Source organism: Triticum urartu, chromosome 2A, assembly GCF_056163025.1.
Source record: "Triticum urartu cultivar PI428250 chromosome 2A, HENAU_Tu73, whole genome shotgun sequence".
NCBI lineage: Eukaryota > Viridiplantae > Streptophyta > Magnoliopsida > Poales > Poaceae > Triticum > Triticum urartu.
Window position 1 is genome coordinate 519,016,453 of NC_141874.1, and position 14,815 is coordinate 519,031,267.

A 14,815-nucleotide genomic window follows, 5' to 3' on the forward strand; every position below is an offset into this window, starting at 1 on the left:
CCCATGCGGTACAGCGGAGGTAGGTGTAGCCCGACAGCTGGTAGTGACGCGAAGGGAAGACCTCCACGCGAGTAGCCTGGGGTCCGCGGATACTCTGGTGCGGAACCCGATGCGCAGGTGGCTGGAGAGGACCCAATGCAGGAGAGTAGCCTCCCACATCTGGCCAGCCGACGCCCTGGGGCATCACGGTCCGGGCAGGGTAGATCGCAGAACGCGACAGATCACCAGAGTGGACAGAGGGGTGCAACAGCGTCAGAGCACGATACAGGTGCTGACGGGTGGTGTACAACTCGTGGCGAAGAGCTCGGTTAGCTCTATCCAGCCCATCAGCATGCAGAACCAGGTTCTGATGGTAGAAGGGCTCTCGGGTGACAGTGGAGTAGGCAGCAGTGTAGTATCCCTCCGCACCAACATCGGATGCGATAGCAATGTGCCTGAAGGGGGAGGTGTCCAACTCCTGATACTCTCCACGAAGACGTGTCAGAGCAGCATAAGCAGCATCATGGACCGCCATGTCGATGGTCACTCCAACACCATGAGCAGTGTGCAGCACGGTAGTGGAGTCATACTCCCGAGAGTAGAGGTGGACGATGGCACGATACTGCTCCTGGTTGAAGTCCTGATACTCCTCATAGACGGTGTACTCAGGGTGCCAGCGATAACCCAGATAGGTCATCATCTCAACCAACACAGCAGGTGATCCTGAGGCACCAATGGCCGTTGTGTGGCGCACGACCTGCCTCGTGGGTTCCATCTGAAAACAAAGATGTTTTCACAGGAGTCAAATGACAATGTGGATAATGTTCAAATACTACTCTAAAGAATAACTAGGGCTTATCCAACTTTGGGGTGAATGTCGTAACGGGATCCTAGTGTCAGAGTTAGTAAATTCGCTTAACCCGAGTAGAAGAGAGTTCAGAGTCCCAGAGTAAAGGTCGAGGAGTAAAAGATCCTAGTACCACCCGATGGCGACGTGCGCCCGTAAGGCACACAGCCAAGTTAGTAAAAGTTTTTGCAATGTCTAGACTCGACTTCAGCCAAGGAGTGTGGAAGGGGGGTTCCTACAGGCAGTCGGCTCTGATACCAACTTGTGACGCCCCTGATTTAATCGTACACTAATCATACACGCAAACGTGTACGATCAAGATCAGGGACTCACGGGAAGATATCACAACACAACTCTACAAATAAAAAAAAGTCATACAAGCATCATATTACAAGCCAGGGGCCTCGAGGGCTCGAATACAAGAGCTCGATCATAGACGAGTCAGCGGAAGCAACAATATTTGAGTACAGACATAAGTTAAACAAGTTTGCCTTAAGAAGGCTAGCACAAACTGGGATACATATCGAAAGAGGCGCAGGCCTCCTGCCTGGGATCCTCCTAAACTACTCCTGGTCGTCGTCAGCGGGCATCACGTAGTAGTAGGCACCTCCGGTGTAGTAGGGGTCGTCATCGACGGTGGCGTCAGGATCCTGGGCTCCAACATCTGGTTGCGACAACCAGGTAGAAGGGATAGGAGGAAAAGAGGGAGAAAGCAACCGTGAGTACTCATCCAAAGTACTCGCAAGCAAGGAGCTATACTACATATGTATGCATTGGTATCAAATGGAATAAGGGTAGCATATGTGGACTGAACTGCAGAAAGCTGGAATAAGGGGGGATAGCTAGTCCTTTCGAAGACTACGCTTCTGGCAGCCTCCGTCTTGCAGCATGTAGAAGAGAGTAGACTGAAGTCCTCCAAGTAGCATCGCATAGCATAATCCTAACCGATGATCCTCCCCTCGTCGCCCTGTGAGAGAGCGATCACCGGTTGTATCTGGCACTTGGAAGGGTGTGTTCTATTAAGTATCCGGTTCTAGTTGTCATAAGGTCAAGGTACAACTCCAAGTCGTCCTGTTACCGAAGATCACGGCTATTCGAATAGATTATCCCTGCAGGGGTGCACCACATTCCCCAACACGCTTGATCCCATTTGGCCGGACACACTTTCCTGGGTCATGCCCGGCCTCAGAAGATCAACACGTCGCAGCCCCACCTAGACCAACAGAGAGGTCAGCACGCCGGTCTAAACCTAAGCGCCCAGGGGTCTGGGCCCATCGCCCTTAGCACACCTGCACATTGCGAACGCGGCCGGAAGCAGAACTAGCCCCCTTAATACAAGAGCAGGCTTACGTTCCAATCCGGCGCGCGCCACTCAGTCGCTGACGTCATGAAGGCTTCGGCTGATACCATGACACCGGGATACCCATAACTACTCCCGCGTAGATGGTTAGTGCGTATAGACCAAATGGCCAAACTCAGATCAAATACCCAGATCTCGTTAAGCGTGTTAAGTATCCGCGAACGCCGACCAGGGCCAGGCCCACCTCTCTCCTAGGTGGTCGGAACCTGCCCTGTCGCTCCGCCTCAAAGATCCACTCGCGGGTGCTCCTACGAGCCGACCCGTCTTTAATCACCACATGTATCATGTATAAAGTAAATAGAATATACCCGTGATCACCTCCCGAGTGATCACGGCCCGATAGTATAGCACAGCAGACGGACAAGAATGTAGGGCCACAGATGGAAATTCTAGCATCCTATACTAAGCAAGTAGGATTGCAGGTAAAGGTATCAACAGTAGTAGCAAGGACAGGCTATGCATCAGAATAGGAATAACGAAAGCAGTAACATGCTACACTACTCTAATGCAAGAAGTATAGAGGAGAGTAGGCGATATCTGGTGATCAAGGGGGGGGCTTGCCTGGTTGCTCTGGCAAGAGAGAAGGGTCGTCAACTCCGTAGTAGTACTGGGTAGCAGTGGCGTCGGTCTCAATGTCTAGCGAGAGAAGAGGGGGAAGAAACAATAAATATACTGCAAACAAATGCATGATGTTGCATGACATGACAAGTATCGGTGCTAGGGGTGCCCTATCGCGGTATGAGGTGATACCGGTGAAGAGGGGAAACATCCGGGAAGGTATCCCCGGTGTTTCGCATTTTCGGACAGATGAAACGGAGGGGGAAAGTTGCGTGTTCGCTATGCTAGGGATGCGTGGAGGACGAACAGACCGCGTATCCGGATTCGTCTCGTCGTTCTGAGCAACTTTCATGTTGAAAGTATTTTAATCCGAGTTACGGATTAAAAGATATGATTTTGTGAAGATTTTATTAATTTTTGGTATTTAATTAATTATTTAAATTAATTCGAAATGAATTAATGACATCAGCATGATGTCATGCTGACGTCAGCAGTCAACTGAGTTGACTGGGTCAAACTGACATGTGGGTCCAATGGGACCCACCTGTCATACCCTGTTTAGGTTAATTAGGTCTTAGTTAAACTAAGTACTATTTAATTAAACTAACTAGTTAATTAGCTTAATTAAACATGATTAATTAACTTAATTAATTTAGTTAATTAATCAATTAATTAATTAAATTCATTTCTATTTTTATTTATTATCAATTTTGTTCTAAACAGGGGGTGGGCCCCTGTGGTCAGTGGCACAAGGCCACGCCCTGGCTGTGACACACACACACACACAGGGGCCAACTATGGCCATGGTGTGGCCAGGGGAGGCACTGGCCGCGCCGATGAGGCCGGCGAGCGAGGGGCGAGACCAGAGGCGGCGCGGCAGTGGCGGTGGCGGTGGTGGCCGCGAGCGGCGAGCAGGGCAACGTACGGATCGGCGAGCAGCAGCGGCTGGGCGTACAGGGGCAGGTGCAGGCGTAGGCGGGATCGCGACGGGGAGGCTAGTGGCCGCAGCCGGGGAAGGCGAGGCCAACGCGCGGATGGGGGACTGCCGGAGCGCAGCCATGGTGGCCAACGCCGTGTGCGACCACCTACGACGACGGGGACGAAGGGGACGAGGGGGAATCGGTGAGGGGCTCACAGCGGAGCGTAGGGGGCGGCAATGGGCTCGGGGAGACGAGGTAGCAAGCGACAGGCGGCGGTGTCGAGGCCGCCGGCGGCGGGTGGCGGCGACTTGGGGCGGCGGTGTCCAGGCGGCGGGGCGCGGCTCGATCCGGCGGCTTCAGGGTCGGTAACGAGGCGAGGCGCCGGCGTCGAGGAGTGGGGCGGCGCGGTCGCCGGGGAGAGGCGGCGGGGTCGGGATGAGGGCGACGGGCCGATGGGACGGGGGCGCCGAGCGCTGGGGCGCTGGGTGTGTGGCGGCGCTGGGAGGGAGAGGGAGAGACGTGCTGGGGAGAGTGGGGGTCGTGGGATAGGGTTAGGTCACGGTGGGGGGTTATGGAGGGTTAGGTGGGCCGGCCTGGTTGGATGGCCAGCCGGGCTGAGGCCCAGCGCGGGGGGGGGGGGGGGGGCTTGCGGTCTGCCGGGCCGAAGCCCAGGGTTTTTTTTGTTTGTTTGTTTAGTTTTTCTTTTTTGTATTTTCTTTCTTTTATTTATTTTCTCTTGTGTTTCAATTCAGTTTAAAATATTTATGCATTTTATAAAAACTGGGTCTCCTACACCACAATTATCTATGTAATATTTAGTACAAACCGAACATTTTTATTTCAATGTTTGAAAACTTTTATTATTTACCAAAGTTTGAATTTGAATTTTGGTCCGGTTTTGATCTAACGATCGATTAGCAACAATAACGTAGGTAACGTGGCTCCATTAGCGTGGGATTACTGTAGCTTAATTACCCGGGCGTTACAGCTTAGGTTTCTTTAAACCATAGTTCATATGGTGTCATCTCATTGGAATTAGGTGGTGCCCTATTTAAAGTGAATGTGGTTGTCTTTAATGCCTAACCCATAAACTATCATGGTAATTCGATAAGAGACATCATGGTATGCATCATATCCAATAGGGTGCAGTTATGATGTTCGGACACACCATCACACTATGGTGTTCCAGGCTGTATTAGTTGTGAAACAATTTCCACAATGTCTTAATTCTGTGCCAAACTCATAATTCAGATATTCATCTCTATGATCATATCATAGATATTTTATCCTCTTGTCACGATGATCTTTCAACTTCACCCTGAAATTACTTGAACCTTTCAATAATTTAGACTCGTGATTCATCAAGTAAATATACTCAACATCTACTCAAATCATCTGTGAAGTAAGAACATAACGATATCCACTACATGCCTCAGCACTCATTGGATTGCACACATCAAAATGTATTACTTCCAACAAGTTGCTTTCTAGTTCCATTTTACTGAAAAATGAGGCTTTCAGTCATCTTGCCCATGTGGTATGATTTGCATGTCTCAAGTGATTCAAAATCAAGTGAGTCCAAACGATCCATCTGTATAGAGTTTCTTCATGCATATCTACCAACAAACATGGTTCGCATGTCTCAATCCTTTCAAAAACGAGTGAGCCTAAAGATCCATCAACATGGAGCTTCTTCATGCGTTTTATACTGATATGACTTACGTGGCAGTGCCACAAGTAGGTGGTACTATCATTACTATCTTATATCTTTTGGCATGAACATGTGTATCACTACGATCGAGATTCAACAAACCATTCATTTTAGGTGTAAGACCATTGAAGGTATTATTCAAATAAACACAGTAACCATTATTCTCCTTAAATGAATAACCGTATTGCGATAGACATAATCCAATCATGTCTATGCTCAATGCAAACACCAATCTCGATGGTAGAGGGAGCGTGCGATGTTTGATCACATGAAGCTTGGAAAAACTTCCAACACATATTGCCAGCTCACCTTTAGCTAGTCTCCGTTTACTCCGCAGCCTTTTATTTCGAGTTTACTAACATTTAGCAACCGAACCGGTATCTAATACCATGGTGCTACTAGGAGTACTAGTAAAGTACACATTAACACAATGTATATCCAATATACTCCTATTGACCTTGCCAGCCTTCTCATCTACCAAGTATCTAGGGTAATTCTGCTCCAGTGGCTGTTCCCCTTATTACAGAAGCACTTAGTCTCGGGTTTGGGTTCAACCTTGGGTTTCTTCACTAGAGCAGCAGCTAATTTGCCGTTTCATGAAGTATCCCTTCTTGCCCTTGCCCTTCTTGAAACTAGTGGTTTCACCAACCATCAACAATTGATGCTCCTTCTTGATTTCTACTTTTGTGGTGTCAAACATCGCGAATATCTTAAGGATCATCATATATGTCCCTGATATATTATAGTTCATCATGAAGCTCTAGCAGCTTGGTGGTAATGGCTTCGGAGAAACATCACTATCTCATCTGGAAGATCAACTCCCACTCGATTCAAATGATTGTTGTACTCAGACAATCTGAGCACAAGCTCAACAATTGAGATTTTCTCCCTTAGTTTGTGGGCTAAGAAAATCGTCGGAGGTCTTATACCTCTTGACGTGGGCACGAGCCTGAAATCCCAATTTCAGCCCTCGAAACATCTCATATGTTTCGCGATGTTTCAAAACGTCTTCGGTGCCTCAACTCTAAGCCGTTTAACTGAACTATCACGTAGTTATCAAAATGTGTATGTCAGATGTTCGCAACATCCATAGACAATGTTCGAGGTTCAGCACACTGAGCGGTGCATTAAGGACATAAGCCTTCCATGAAGCAATGAGGACAATCCTCAGTCTACGGACCTAGTCCACATAATTGCTACTATCAACTTTCAACTAAATTTTCTCTAGGAACATATCTAAACAGTAGAACTGAAGCGCGAGCTACGACATAATTTGCGAAGACCTTTTGACTATGTTCAGAATAATTAAGTTCATCTTATGAACTCCCACTCAAATAGACATCCTTCTAGTCATCTAAGTGATTACATGATCCGAGTCAACTAGGCCGTGTCCTATCATCACCTGAGACGGACTAGTCATCATCGGTGAACATCTTCATGTTGATCGTATCTACCATACGACTCATGCTCGACCTTCCAGTCTCTTGTGTTCCGAGGCCATGTCTGTACATGCTAGGCTCGTCAAGTCAGCCTAAGTGTTTTGCATGTGTTCCGAGGCCATGTCTGTACATGCTAGGCTCGTCAACACCCGTTGTATTCGAACGTAAGAATCTATCACACCCGATCATCACGTGGTGCTTCGAAACGACGAACTTTCGCAACGGTGCACAGTTACGGGGAACACTTTCTTGAAATTTTAACGAGGGGTCATCTTATTTACTACCGTCGTTCTAAGCAAATAAGATGTATAAACATGATAAACATCACATGCAATCAAATAGTGACATGATATGGCCAATATCATATTGCTCCTTTTGATCTCCATCTTCGGGGCTCCATGATCATCATCGTCACCGGCATGACACCATGATCTCCATCATCATGATCTCCATCATCGTGTCTTCATGAAGTTGTCTCGCCAACTATTACTTCTACTTCTATGGCTACCGGTTAGCAAAAAAGTAAAGTAATTACATGACGTTTATGTTGACACGCAGGTCATAAATAAATAAAGACAACTCCTGTGGCTCCTGCCGGTTGTCATACTCATCGACATGCAAGTCATGATTCCTATTACAAGAACATGATCAATCTCATACATCACATATCATTCATCACATTCTTCTTGGCCATATCACATCACATAGCATACCCTGCAAAAACAAGTTAGACGTCCTCTAATTGTTGTTTGCATGTTTTACGTGGCTGCTATGGGTTTCTAGCAAGAACGTTTCTTACCTACGCAAAACCACAACGTGATATGCCAATTGCTATTTACCCTTCATAAGGACCCTTTTCATCGAATCCGATCCGACTAAAGTGGGAGAGACAGACACCCGCCAGCCACCTTATGCAACTAGTGCATGTCAGTCGGTGGAACCGGTCTCACGTAAGCGTACGTGTAAGGTTGGTCCGGGCCGCTTCATCCCACAATGCCGCTGAATCAAGATTGGACTAGTAACAGTAAGCATATTGAACAAAATCAACGCCCACAACTACTTTGTGTTCTACTCGTGCATAGAATCTACGCAATAGACCTAGCTCATGATGCCACTGTTGGGGAACGTAGCAATAATTCAAAATTTTCCTACGTGTCACCAAGATCTATCTATGGAGTCATCTAGCAACGAGGGAGGAGTGGATCTACATACCCTTGTAGATCGCGCGCGGAAGCGTTCAAGAGAACGGGGTTGATGGAGTCGTACTCGTCGTGATCCAAATCACCGATGATCCTAGCGCCGAACGGACGGCACCTCCACGTTCAACACACGTACGGAGCAGCGACGTCTCCTCCTTCTTGATCCAGCAAGGGGGAAGGAGAGGTTGATGGAGATCCAGCAGCACGACGGCGTGGTGGTAGAAGTAGCCGGATTCCAACAGGGCTTCGCCAAGCGCTGCGGGAGGAGGGAGATGTGTCATGGGAGGGAGAGGGAGGCGCCAGGGCTTAGGTGTTGCTGCCCTCCCTTCCCCCCACTATATATAGGGCCAAGGGAGAGAGGGGGCGCAGCCTTGGCCCTTCCTCCAAGGAAGGGTGCGGCCAGGGAGGAGTCCATCCTCCCCAAGGCACCTCGGAGGTGCCTTCCCCCTTTAGGACTCTTCCTTCCCCTTATGTCTTGGCGCATGGGCCTCTTGGGGCTGGTGCCCTTGGCCCATACAGGCCAAGGCGCACCCCCTACAGCCCATGTAGCCCCCCGGGGCAGGTGGCCCCACCCGGTGGACCCCCGGGACCCTTCCGGTGGTCCCGGTACAATACCGGTGACCCCGAAACTTGTCCCGATAGCCGAAATAGCACTTCCTATATATAATTCTTTACCTCTGGACCATTTTGGAACTCCTCGTGACGTCCGGGATCTCATCCGGGACTCCGAACATCTTTCGGGTTACCGCATACTAATATCTCTATAACCCTAGCGTCACCGAACCTTAAGTGTGTAGACCCTACGGGTTCGGGAGACATGCAGACATGACCGAGATGACTCTCCTGTCAATAACCAACAGCGGGATCTAGATACCCATGTTGGCTCCCACATGTTCCACGATGATCTCATCGGATGAACCACGATGCCAAGGACTTAAGCAATCCCGTATACAATTCCCTTTGTCTAGCGGTATGATACTTGCCCGAGATTCGATCGTCGGTATCCCGATACCTTGTTCAATCTCGTTACCGGCAAGTCTCTTTACTCGTTTTGTAACACATCATCCCGTGATCTACTCCTTGATCACACTGTGCACATTATGATGATGTCCTACCGAGTGGGCCCAGAGATACCTCTCCGTTTACACGGAGTGACAAATCCCAGTCTCGATTCGTGCCAACCCAACGGACACTTTCGGAGATACCTGTAGTGTACCTTTATAGCCACCCAGTTACGTTGTGACGTTTGGCACACCCAAAGCACTCCTACGGTATCCGGGAGTTGCACAATCTCATGGTCTAAGGAAATGATACTTGACATTAGAAAAGCTTTAGCATACGAACTACATGATCTTTGTGCTAGGCTTAGGATTGGGTCTTGTCCATCACATCATTCTCCCAATGATGTGATCCCGTTATCAACGACATCCAATGTCCATGGTCAGGAAACCGTAACCATCTATTGATCAACGAGCTAGTCAACTAGAGGCTTACTAGGGACATGGTGTTGTCTATGTATCCACACATGTATCTGAGTTTCCTATCAATACAATTATAGCATGGATAATAAACGATTATCATGAACAAGGAAATATAATAATAACCAATTTATTATTGCCTCTAGGGCATATTTCCAACAGCCACACCTATCGTTCGTCATGTTTTGCATCGTCATGAGCTTCCTAGTGTCTCTAGCAATAATGATGTAGCAGTGTGTGATGCTTGTCAGCAGGGGAAGAGTCATCAACTTCCTTTTTCGGAGTCTAGCCGTGAGGTGAAACATCCTTTAGAACTTGTTTTTTCGGATATATGGGGCCCTTCCCAAACTTCTGTCAGTGGTCATAACTATTATATTAGTTTTGTGGATGCTTACAGTCGTTTTACTTGGCTCTATCTTATTAAGCGTAAATCTGATGCGTTTGATATTGTCGTTCAGTTTCAAAAACATGTTGAACGTCTTCTCAAGCATAAAATTGTTCATGTTCAGTCGGACTGGGGTGGCGAGTATCGCAACCTCAACTCCTTCTTCCAGTCGCTTGGGATTGCTCATCGTTTAGCATGTCCACATACTCATCAGCAGAATGGTTCCGTCGAACGTAAGCATCGTCATATTGTTGAGATTGGTCTCACTCTTTTGGCCCATGCATCGGTTCCTTTCTGGTTTTGGAGTGATGCTTTTACCACTGCCTGTTTTCTTATCAACCGTACTCCCACACGTGTTCTCAACATGAAGACTCCCCTTGAACTTCTCCTTAATGAACAACCCGATTATACTTTCTTTAAAGTCTTTGGGTGTGCTTGCTGGCCGCATCTTCGACCCTATAATAGGTCCAAAAAGTGTGTCTTTCTTGGCTATAGTTCCCTTCATAAAGGTTACAAATGTCTTCATGTTCCCACTAATCGTGTCTATATTTCTCGGGATGTGGTGTTTGATGAGCATGTCTTTCCGTTTGCCAATCTACCTGTCTCCACAGATACTCCTCCGTCCATCCATTCATCCTCTCTTGCCTCTGACCAATTTGATGATGTTGCATACTCTCCTGTGTTATTGCCTAACCATGGTGCAGGAACCAGACGTGGGGCTCGTTTGGAGCTTTTGGAGGACTCCCCATCATCATCGCCGCCGCCCTCTGTTGTGCACGTCGATCACACCGCGATGTTGCATGGCCTCGATCCGTGTGCCCATACACGCTTGGTGGATGCACCTGAGGCACCGGCCTCGTCCCCTGATCGGCCTGGGACGCCTGCGTCTCCCGCGGCTCGGCCCGCTACGCCGGCCTCGCCCCCGTCTCCAGCAGATCAGCCTGCTACACCGGCCTCGCCCACGTCTCCTGCAGCTCGGCCCACTACGTCGGCGTCGCCCGTGGCTTGGTCCGCTCCACCGGCCTCGCCCGCGACTCTGTTGGATAGCCCACTGGCGGGTTCTGGCTCCACCGAGCCGGCTGTCAAGATGGAGGATCTGGTTCCATTGTCTGGCTCTTCGTCGCCCAGCCCCTCGTCGGCTGCTTCTTCGACCTCGACGGCTCCTGTGTTACATCCACATACACGCAGTCGCAGTGGTATTTTTCGACCAAAGGAACGTACGGATGGTACTGTTGCTTGGTTGGCAGCATGTTTGGCTGCTGCTGTTGCGGATCCGTCTTCTGAGCCCCGCTCGTATCAGGCCGCCATGCGTGTTCCTCATTGGCGAGAGGCTATGGAGCAGGAGTATCATGCTCTTCTTCATAACGAGACATGGACTCTTGTTCCTCCCCCACCACGGGTTAATGTTATTGACTGCAAGTGGGTGTTCAAAGTGAAGAAGCACTCGGATGGATCTATTGAGCGTTATAAAGCGTGCCTTGTTGCCAGAGGATTTCGGCAGCGCTATGGTCTTGATTACGAGGACACCTTCAGTCCCGTTGTCAAGTCTACCACCATTCGGCTTCTTCTTTCTCTTGCTGTCACTCGCGGTTGGTCTCTTCGTTAACTTGATGTGTAGAATGCCTTTCTTCATGGTTTCTTGGAGGAAGAGGTTTATATGCGACAGCCGCCTGGTTTCTCTGATCCTGATCGTCCTGATCACATCTGCCGTCTCACCAAAGCGCTCTATGGTCTGAAGCAAGCTCCTCGTGCCTGGCATGCTCGTCTTGCCTCAGCTCTTCGTGCTCATGGGTTTATGTCGTCCACTGCTGACTCCTCATTATTTCTTCTCCAGAAGCCAGAAGTCACTATGTATCTTTTGGTCTATGTGGATGATATTATTCTTGTCAGTTCCTCTCGGTATGTTGCCGATGCTCTTGTTCACTCTCTTGGTGCTGCTTTTGCTGTCAAAGATCTTGGGAAGCTTCACTACTTTCTTGGGGTTGAGGTTACCTCTCGTGCTGATGGTCTTGTTATGACACAAAAGAAGTACTCATTGGATTTATTGCAGCGAGCTGGGATGCTTAAGTGCAAACCGACTACCACACCCATGTCGTCTACCGAGAAGCTTACTGCTGTTGATGGTGCGCTTTTGTCTTCTGCGGATGCCATAGAGTACAGGAGTATTGTTGGTGGGCTTCAGTACTTGACGATTACGCGGCCAGATATTTCTTATGCTGTCAACAGGGTTTGTCAGTATCTTCAGGCTCCCCGCGACACTCATTGGGCGGCTGTTAAGCGCATCCTGCGTTATGTCCAATTCACAGTGTCTTTTGGGATGCATATTCGGCCGTCTTCCTCTCGGGTTCTTTCGGCCTACTCTGATGCGGACTGGGCTGGCAGCCCGGATGACAGGCGATCCACGGGGGGTATGCTGTGTTCTTTGGCTCTAACTTGATCGCCTGGAGTGCTCGGAAACAGGCTACTGTATCACGTAGTAGTACTGAAGCTGAGTATAAGGCTGTGGCTAATGCTACTGCAGAGATTATTTGGGTGCAATCTTTGCTTCAGGAGTTGGGTATGTCTCAACCGCAGCCTCCTATCCTTTGGTGTGACAACATCGGTGCTACATACCTTTCTGCTAATCCGGTATTTCATGCCCGAACGAAACACATTGAAGTGGACTATCACTTTGTACGGGAACGTGTGTCACAGAAGCAACTTCAGATCAAGTTCATCTCTTCCAAAGATCAACTTGCAGACATCTTCACTAAGCCTTTGCCTTTACCACAGTTCGAGGCTTGTAGGCGCAATCTTACCCTTCTCAGTTCTTTAGAAAGTGGCTAAGATTGAGGGAGGGTGTTAGACTATGTATAGCTTCTGTATTTGTGTACGTATATTGTACCTATTGTAACACACTCATTATATATATATATATATATATATATATATATATATATATATATATATGAGATAAGCCACCCCTAAAAGGTTAAGCTGGTTTCCCCAAATCATTGTCTTACAGTCGCCCACCGTACCGCGGCGCGCGCGTCGTGAACGCGCCCCTCCATCCGCCCGCCGTACTCGATGATGCTCCAAGACAGCATGGTCGTGGTGAAAGCCATGGGGAAATTAAACTTGACGTTGTCGCCGCCGTCGTAGTAGCCGCCGGTGAGGTCAACCTGCCGCCCAAATACGCCCGGCCCATCCACGGCACCCAAGTCAACAAAAGTCAAATTCTAGGTCAGCACGTTGACCACAATCAAGCATGCGCCACAAGGATAAGTGGTAGAGTGCGAGACATCGCTTGCTCACGTTTGCGGCCGAGCCGTCGGACATGGCGGAGTTGGACCTCCACTTGACGGCCTGGTCCGCCGGCAGGCGGCCGGACCTCTGCCCCTGGAAGAAGAGAACGACTTGGCGAGCGCGTCGGCGTAGTCAGGGTGTCCGGCGGCAAGGACGTGGCTGGAGAGCCAGACGAGGGAGAAGGCAAGAAACACAGCCACGCGTGAGCGTGATGCTGGTGCCAAAGCAGCCGAATTGCTCATCTTCTCTCCCCAATGCTACCGTCTGGGCTAATGCGACATTGCAATGCATGGCCATGATTTATAGGAGTACATGCCACGAGATAGGAGAAGCTCGCTGCAACGACGTCTACGATTTCGCCAAATTAATCTGGAGCCAGGTTGCAAGTTGTTTATGTTATCTCATGAGCTCTCGAGATCATACACCGGAACGCGAGCTGGGTCAGAGTGATCGATCATGGGGCCGAAGTATCTAATCCAACAGATCCAGGGAATGTTACTAGTAGTATATAATTGAGTCTCCACATCTTCTTTGGGAGTGCGTTCTCTTCTCGATCGGTGTGGTGCCTCCGGGTCGTGCGATCCTTGGCAGCCTATCTGGTGGTGCTCGCGTACTATCTTAAGGGTTACTCAAAGGAGGCCATGGTGATCGACGGAGAGGGAGAAGCGTAAATGTGGCGATCTTGACCGGCCTTGCTGCCGGTACAGGCTACATCAGAACAGAAAAAGGCTGACACTCATACGTAATGTAGGTTATCTCGTGGCCCAAATCCAATTTGCGACTGCTCTCGGTGTGAAACTGAAGCATGTCTGTCTGAACTCATGCAAAAGAATAAGCAGCACGGTGATTACTACCCCTTCCGTTTCAAAATATAGTGCCTACTACATCTTTTAGTCAAACTTTGTAAAATTTAAACAAATTTATAGAAAAACGTATCAACATGTAGAATATCAAATCAGTATCATTACATTCATCATGAAATATATTTTTCATGCGATATATTTATTGTATTTTTTGTAGCTAGCTTACCAAACTGACTGCTTGGTCAGCTTGGTCTTGTGGTATATATTTGATATTGCAGATATAGATATTTGGTCTACCAAGCACCCCTCTTCTTCCCGTGGTGCCCCCGCGGGCGACCCGAGAGAAACTCTACCACGCTGCCGCAGCCCTTCCCCACCTCGCTTCCCCTTCTTCACCATCGTCGAAGGAAGTCGCCCAGCAAAGCCCACGCGGTGCCGCCGGCAGCGGGGCCTGGTCTCTCTCCCTCTCCATTCGGACCGGGCGGCGATCAAGCAGAGGCTCGCGCGCCTGGCGTCGGCTTCGAGCTCGGGGCGGCTCGAGCGGTGCCGGGGATCATTACTAGGGAAAACCTTATACACAGAACTTTAGCAATAGCGCGTGTTAAAAAAGCACGCTAGTGCTAAGTAGCAGTAGCGCGTTGTGATAAACCGCGCTACAGATACAATTGTAGCAGTAGCGTGCCTAAAGATAAGAGCGCTACTACTAAAATTCCCACTGCAAAGCTGATAGGCTACACATAGTAGTAGCGATATACTGTGAACAGCGCTACTGCTGGTTGGTTTGTAGCAGCGCGTTTACGCAGAAAGGCGCTACTGCTAAAGGAAATAAAATTAAATGGAAAGCAAATAGA

General features: G+C 48.9%; 1 protein-coding gene across 1 annotated transcript in view; it reads right to left on the minus strand.

Annotated features, from left to right (window-relative positions):
- LOC125541743 (endoglucanase 11-like) overlaps nucleotides 1-13,423 on the minus strand; it is a 28,680-nt gene extending 15,257 nt beyond the window's left edge. Inside the window, exons 1-2 of the mRNA XM_048705085.2 lie at nucleotides 13,171-13,423; nucleotides 12,885-13,037 (exon numbers count right to left, since the gene is read on the minus strand). Of these exons, the coding sequence (XP_048561042.2) occupies nucleotides 12,885-13,037; nucleotides 13,171-13,194 (177 nt within the window). The 5' untranslated portion in view covers nucleotides 13,195-13,423. The remainder of the gene's footprint in view (nucleotides 1-12,884; nucleotides 13,038-13,170) is intronic.
- Between the last annotated feature and the right edge of the window lie 1,392 nt (nucleotides 13,424-14,815).